At 36.9% G+C, this 8,178-nt stretch overlaps 1 protein-coding gene across 1 annotated transcript; it reads left to right on the forward strand.

Annotated features, from left to right (window-relative positions):
- Nucleotides 1-374: 374 nt before the first annotated feature.
- LOC122077853 (callose synthase 11-like) lies at nt 375-1,235 on the forward strand. The gene has a single exon (XM_042643754.1). The coding sequence runs from the start codon at nt 375-377 to the stop codon at nt 1,233-1,235; it is 861 nt and encodes a 286-aa protein (XP_042499688.1).
- The last annotated feature ends 6,943 nt before the right edge of the window (nt 1,236-8,178 follow it).

Consider the following 8,178-nt stretch of genomic DNA (forward strand, 5'->3'; position numbering starts at 1 on the left):
CCCCTGGACTTTTCGAAACGTCAAAGCCACCCCCTAAAAATTCAAACAATTCCAAATCGGTCCCTGCCGTTAGCTGACTGTGTTAAGTGAATGAAAATCTGTTAGTTTTTTTACAATATACTCAAAACACCCCCACCTATTGTGAGAAGACAATATTGCCCTCCCTTTCATTTTTCTTCTAAACCCATCTCCCTCTCACTCCTCACTCACTCAAATAGGGTGGAACAAGAAGAAGGAAGAAGACGGTAACCTGCAACTCGATCTGTCCTCCGCGTGTGAACCTCTCCCCTCCGGCGTGCGAACCCTCTGAAGTTGCTAATGCATTATGGCCACCCAGATGTGTTGATAGATTCTAGTACCTTACTCGGGGTGGCATGGCTTCCAGAATAATCAACATCAGTGAAGACATATTTGCTGGATTCAATTGCACGTTGCAGGGTGGCAATGTGACGCATCATGAATACATTCAGGTTGGTAAGGGAAGGAATGTTGGATTTAATCAGATATCAAAGTTTGAAGGGAAGGTTGCAAGCGGCAATGGTGAGCAGGTTTTGAGCAGGGATATCTACCGGTTGGGGCATAGGCTGGATTTCTTCCGGATGCTCTCATTCTTTCACACCACAATTGGATTCTATTTCAACACAATGATGGTGATCTTGATAGTCTATGCATTTTTATGGGGCCTCCTTTATCTTGCTCTAAGTGGCATTGAAGCTGCTATGATGGAGAATTCTAACAATAACAAAGCTCTTGGCACAATCTTGAATCAGCAGTTCCTCAGCCAGATGGGTCTTTTCACTGCCCTCCCAATGATTGTGGAAAACTTTCTTGAGCATGGATTTCTTAAAGCAATATGGGATTTCTTGATGATGCAGCTTCAGCTTTCATCTGTCTTTTACACATTTTCTATGGGAACTCGTACACATTTCTTTAGCCGGACCATCCTTCATGGTGGTGCAGGGTTTCAAGGAATAGGGCGTGGTTTTGTTGTGGAACATAAGAGCTTTGCTGAGAACTATAGACTCTATGCTCATTCTCATTTTGTGAAGGCAATTGAGCTTGGGGTGATACTAAGGGGAGGTTCGCATGCGGAAGGGGAGAGGTTCTCACGCCGGAGAGAAGAGGTTCGCACGCCGGTCAGCTTTCTACCTGAGAATCGCACACCAGAGGGCACGATTGAGTTGCAGGTTACCTTCTTCTTCCTTCTTCTTGTTCGACCCTATTTGAGTGAGTGAGGAGTGAGAGGGAGATGGGTTTAGAAGAAGAAATGAAAGGGAGGGCAATATTGTCCTCTCACAATAGGTGGAGATGTTTTGGGTATATTGTAAAAAAACTAACAGATTTTCATTCACTTAACACGGTCGGCTAACGGCAGGGACCGATTTGGAATTGTTTGAATTTTTAGAGGGTGGCTTTGACGTTTCGAAAAGTCCAGGGGTTGGTGTTGAATAAGGACCAAAGTTCAAGAGGTGGCAATGCAATTTTCTCAAAGAATAATATTATCACGTTGTAATTTTTTTTTACCAAATACACAATAATCTGCTGTTGCTTTGTTGCATCATGATCCACCATGAATGAAGAAAAATAATTGTAGAATTGCTTTGGTACATGTTTTTATCTGTATAAACTCTATTTGTAAACCATGTGTTTTTTACACTTGATTTTGCAATATTTTGATTGTTCCAGGTAAATCTATTCCTCTAAATCACCATGGAGAAATATTATCTTCATATCAAGTTGCTGCTAAAGCGAACTACACACTAATGGATGACATCTTCACTACAAGAGAAAATCTTTTCAAAGTCAATACATTTTTTTTCCCAAGACCCTTCACAATCAACCTCACCTTGTACTTTGGTTGTGAGCTATTCTCAGACTTCAACTTGAACGTCCATTTATTCTCGAGTGCCTTCTTATCCTTATGCATAGCTTTCAACCAGTGAGCTTTATACTCATCAGCATTTGCTTCTTTTAAAGCATTCTGACTCACTTGCATTTGTTAGTGTAGCATATTGATGTGGTGGATATTTAGTAGATGGTTGACACTCACTTGTGTATATTCTCAACTGATGTTCATCTAGTGATTCTTAAGGAGGCTGCTCCTCCTTTTCATCATTGTTGTCCTGCACATTTTTCTCATCATCATCGTGTACTATGGGTGGAATTGGATCAAGATCAATTAAGTAATCAGTAAATGGTTACGGCTTTTCAACTTTTTCAAAATCTTCAATTATTTGGTTTTTAAGAAAGATCATAGCTTCACTTCTATTCACCTTCTTCTCAACTGGATCCTATAAGCTGTAACCAAACTTATCATCAACATATCCTAATAAAAGATATCGGTTTGGCTTTTCATCAAGCTTGGACTGGTCATATTTTTGAACATGCAAAAATGCTCTGGAATCAAATACCTTCAAATGATAAATAGAAAACATCTTTCAAGAACATCTCCATTAAAAGAAGTTGATGGAGATAAATAAATCAAGTAAATAATTGTAAGCATAGCTTCTCCCCAGTAATTAACATTGTACCAACTTTATTTATAGTTGTGTTTGCTGCATGGTTGATAAATAGTTAAATTAATTCATTTATTCATTAGTAATAAATAACTAGTTAGATTAATCAGATTGTGTTTGTTGTTACAATTGGTTATAAGGTTAGGAATTGGTTAGTTGTGTTTGCTTAGCATGATGAGAGCGATCAGGAATTGATGGATTTATATCATTTAAACGCTAATTTCGTAAATGATTTAGGTTTTATCATGATCCAACAATCATAAAAAACACGGCTACAAAACACATAGTTAGAATAATCACCTATGGTAAGAGAAATCACAATAACAATTAAAGTTCATTTGAAAACTACTTACAATCAACTACTTAGAAAAAATAATAATAATAATAATAATAATAATAATAATCATCTGCTTAAGATTATTTAGGAGAAGAGACATACAAGTAGTATCTGGATGGAAGAATTCTTGTCGGTTGAGCTCAGATTTTATGAATAGACAAGAGATCTTATAGAAGTACTGCTTTCGTATTGCAGAGTGGTGGGTGGGAGATTGCTCACAGAGGGTATGACATAGGTGGAGAGAGATGCTACAAAGAGATGGAGTGGTCAACATTTAAAACACTCCATTCCCTTGATTGTTTTCAAACCTAAAACCCAAACTCTATATGGGCTTTCATGAAGAATCAAAAAGATGGGTGAGGCTACAACCTATAGTCAACTTGGGCTCTCTATTGAAGGCCCTAGATCTGAATTTTTAATTAGATGGATGGATAAGGATTTGATGAGAATTCTTTTGTATAATTTTTTTATAGCTTATATTTTGTGATTTATGAAAGGACAATGCACATTACATGTTCAATGTATAAATTAATGCCAACAAAATTTTCAGTGATGCTTTACAACACATTTTATGTTCTGAAACCAAACCATGTAAAATTTTACGTTGAAATAAACGGATCCAAGGAAACATCGGTGAAGTGGTTGCCTCACCTGTTGAGGAACTTGGTGAGTAGCAACTGCAGTCCTAGCTAGTTCACTGACCACATTGATAACTGCAGGACTAGAGCTAAACAATAGTGCAATCCTGATGTAGAAAGCAAAGACAATGGAAACAAAAACAAGGCCCTTTATGCAATATTTGAAGAAAAAACAACATATCAACGAAAGAGCATAGAGACCCTATGGCTTTTAGACCACGATACGGAGCCCCATTTTGGAAGGGAACAAGATATGGTAAGCCCAAATCTTGTAGGGGGCCCATCCAGTTGAAACTTGGATGAGTCATTCGAGCTGAATCTGGGCTCAATTTGGTTCAAAAATTTTCTATTACCCAATCCAGTCCATCCCACCTTGCACCCACTATGTGAAGCCTAAATGACCTCTTGGCATGGAAACAGGTTTGGATTAGGGATTTGGATGCCACTGTTTAAACAGCAATGATGGTAGGGGTGAAACGGGTCCGGGTTGGGCCAGGTTTCTTAAAATCCTAAGTCAACCCTAAGTCCTCAAAAATCAATTTAGGCCCAATCCAACCTTTTTTGGGTTCATGTTTAGGCCCAATCTATCGGGTTCATACCAACTCAACTTGGCCCTAATTGAGCCTGTTAGGACCAGTTTGAGTTGAATTGGGTCGGGCTAGGCTGGTTTGGGTTGACCTTCGCTTTTGCAATGGTTGTTTAACCATGATTGACCTATTTTTTTCCATCATATCTTATATATTAAAAAATTATAGAAAAATAAAATACCAATAGCAGCCTTCTAATATAAAAACTCAGGGTTAAATTTGGGGCTGGGTTGGGTTGGATGGGGCCAAGCTAAGACTTCAACTCAAGCTTGACCCAACCTTTTCCTAGGGTTGAGGTTTTCAACCCTAACCCATCCTTAGGTTTAAAAAACTTGGGCCAAGCCCTATTCTGGCTTAGGGCGGACCAGGGAAGCTCGTATTGTGAGTGCCAAACTTTCACCCCTAAATGATAGTGTTCAAATACAACAAAAATGGCTTTACCTAGTTCTGATCAGATTGGAATTAACCACAATCTATTTATACACCTCATAACTTGGACTTGATTGCGGCAGGTTGGATTTGGTATTTTAAATCTATGTCGAATGGAGAAGAGTTAAAAAAAAAAGGTGAAGGAAGGAAGGGACTCCTCTATTGCACAATAGAGTCAGCTGCTCAGATCCAATCCCTTGGAGCGTTTCACCTCTCAAGGTGTGTGATTATATGTCGAGGGGAGAGATATGGAAAAGTATTCAAATCAATTAACTAACTTAAATGTAAATCTTAGTTTGTACAAAAAAAAAAAGCTAGGAAAAACCCGTTTTCATGGGTTGAAATCGTCTGCAATTCCGATCTCATACAATTCCGTGCAATACCACCTTCAGGCGGTGACACGTGTATTGATACCAATACAATGGTCCAGATCTGGTACAATTAATTAAGCATTAAATCAGTGAAGATGCATTTAAATCAGATCTAGACCATTGCATTGGTATCAATACACGTGTCACCCCCTGAAGGTGGTATTTCACGGAATTGTACGAGATCGGAATTGCAGGCGATTTTTTTCCCGTTTTCATAGGATTCCAAGGAAACTTTCTAGATAGTTCGATCTAGACTTTTCTCTAAGATATTTCTACGCAGCTCTTAGAATTCTAAACATTTCTGTAAGATATAACACATTTCTTTGAGATATTTATTTCACATACTTTTTCATGACTCTTTTATACTTTGGAATTTATCTACAACTTTTCTAGAAAACTACAATCATTTCTAATTACATATTAAACTTCATAGATTTGGAAATTACATTTTAATCCTTCAAGTTTAAATTTTCAACATCCCCCTTTAAACTTGATATTATAAACCCTAGAATAGACGCTGAAACTTATAAAATTCTTCAGACTTAAGAGGCTTTGTGAAGATGTCTACTATTTAATTTTTGAGTCTTGCATAACTCTATTGTACTTCTTTAATGCCAATGTAGGTGGTATCCTGAGAATTTCAAATGGTGAACCTGTGGGTAGCTTCTCAAAATCATACGACTGATTTGGAGGAAACTGAGATTTCCCCTTGCCCTTATAATTTACTTCTAATGACTTAATCCTCATCACACTTCTATCTCATCAAGTAAAAGGGGTATGTCAGGTTGGGCAACTGCTATGTTCCTAAAATATGAATGCTTATTCCTTTTTGCTAATTATTTGATGACATGAGAGGGTTTTGAAGCGGCAGCAGAGGGGACTATATTTGGGTTAGAAGAAGCCTACAAACAAGGGTGGGAAGTGCGGGAAGTTTGGAGTGATGTGATAAGTTTTGACACACTAATGGATCCTAACAATTTTTTGTTCTGGCCTTGGTTTACTACAACTCGTTGTCTAGAACTTGAACGCTTTTTGCCTAATACTACTTTCGCTGTAAAAATGGCTAGTGATTATCCAATGTATTTACTTAGGAAAATAGCAACCAAGGCTTTAATTATCAAGTCTGTTATCAGTGATAGGAAGGAATTCCTTAACTATGTACCTATGATGTAACTGCTCTTTTCTTTTCTTCAGAAAAATAAAATAAAAGACTTTAGCTTTATTTTATGGTCTATAAATATTAAAAGTAAAAGAATCACCCATATCTGAAAATTGAAAGTGACTCCAATGTGTTGGGATACGTGTCAAAATTCAGAAGATACCATGGATGTTTCAGCAACAATGATTGTCCTTCAAGCATCTCCTTTTTACAATAACATGGAAAATATCACATTCTTATAGGAAAGGTAAAGTAGTTGCCGATCTTATCGCCAAGAAGGGGTGTGGCTTCTCTTGCTTCCCTTTCCTAGTCTTTTTATCCACTATGAAGTATCTTGGGATGCATAGTAAAGAACAAGGTTCAGATATCCAACCAAATGATCTTTAATGTTTTATCTTATAATCAGTTTTCGCCTTTTGGGGTAATGCCAAAGGTAAATCTCCATGTCAAAAAGTTAAAGAGGTCTTGGGATCTGCTTATGGCAATGTCATAGGTCGGTTTCAAGTGTTTTATGATTTTTGTTTTTGTTTGGGAATGCAAGGCATTAATGTTGTACGTCCTAAATCATTAATATATTCTTTTGCCAGCTTTTAGCTTAAAAGAAAAAAAAGAAAAAATCTCTCTTACAAAGTGATTATCTTGTGCCGATATGTTTGCATCTATTACAAAAGAAAGTAACATAGATCTAGGAATACCTTCACGTAGTTTTTCACACAATGGAATGAATTGGGTTATACTAAACATTCGATCTACATGAACAGCGATGAAGGAATAATTGCGGTGATTTTACTAGGTAATGTTTCACCTTTCAAATCCAAAGATAGCAATAGAGATCCTTAGAGATACACATTTTCAATTGTAAGACATAGAAAAGAGAGAGAGCTCTTGAGATTAAGTCAAAAACCCAACTTTGTTTTGGCTAAACCTCTTATTTATAGAGATTTGATCAATTAGCATTCCTAATCCTAATGAATTTATGATTACTCCAAGACAAAACCAAGTCAAGACCCAGTCTGACCCAGTTCAATTACCAGCTACAATCATGAAACACTAGATTTTTCGTGGACATTGCAATTCCTGATTATTATCCATAAAGATTCTTTGTTGCTTCTTCTTGTGACATTTTAAGATTCTCAAACAAACGTCAAAGCCAAATAGTATGACAAAGTAGGAAGTGGTGAGCATGATGGCGGCTACATACTCAGCTTCACCAATGGGAAGTGTCACTATTGGTTACTTCTTAGAAGCTCATAAGAATGTTGAATCTCTCATGAAGAGTGCAAGCCCATTGTATCATCCGAGTCTCTAGCCCAATCTCACTGTATCTAGCATGCTTAAAATTTTGAGATGATGGGTAGAATAGTCCAAAATCAAGTGTACCTAGCTATGATATAGTGTAGAATCCTCTTGGCTGTATTTGAATGTTGGAATTGTATAGAGACTAACAAAGTCCAACCCCAAAGAGAATGTCTGGATCTAGTGCATGTCAATACTAAGCTCTTGGAAAGTGTTGGATCCATCTTCTCTCCTTCATCCTTCAACAACTGGATTCCATTTTCCATTTTACATATTAATCGGCTGACAATGATTCATTTTGAATTTCTCGGACAACTCTTATGCATAGCCTTCTAGAGATTATTAATTCATTTTTTTTTTTTTTTTTTGGATCACTTCTATGCCATGATAGTGTAATATAACTCTAATATCTGTCATTTTTGTTGGAATTATGTGGTTCAACGCACTTTCATTTGTGTTATTTTTGTACATTATTATTGGGTATTTTCATTTTATTTTGTGGTATTTGACATTTATATTTTACAGATTATGAAATTGATTAAATGGTACCATTGTTGTTTGGTCTATTAGATTATTACACTGGCTTGTGGATGATCATCTAGATGAGCCATGTTGTAGTCTTCAACTTGACCGCACCTATCATGATGCATTATGTGCTTACATATACATGGTTGGACTGTAATGGGTTTGAGGGATGCAAGTCAAAATTGCTCAGACTATGAAAGACGTGAGGACTAGTCTCTTGATGGTCAGTACATATAAGATTTGTGGAGTTCATCCATATAAAGAATTCGTGTACATTGGGTGTTAATCTTAGTGATTAATGCTCCATTACTAGTGACTTG

Source organism: Macadamia integrifolia, chromosome 5 (genome assembly GCF_013358625.1).
Source record: "Macadamia integrifolia cultivar HAES 741 chromosome 5, SCU_Mint_v3, whole genome shotgun sequence".
NCBI classification, from domain to species: domain Eukaryota; kingdom Viridiplantae; phylum Streptophyta; class Magnoliopsida; order Proteales; family Proteaceae; genus Macadamia; species Macadamia integrifolia.

Coding starts and splice junctions, on each gene's coding strand:
- LOC122077853 (XM_042643754.1), top strand. CDS start 375: ATGGCTTCCAGAATAATCAACATCAGTGAAGACATATTTGCTGGATTC.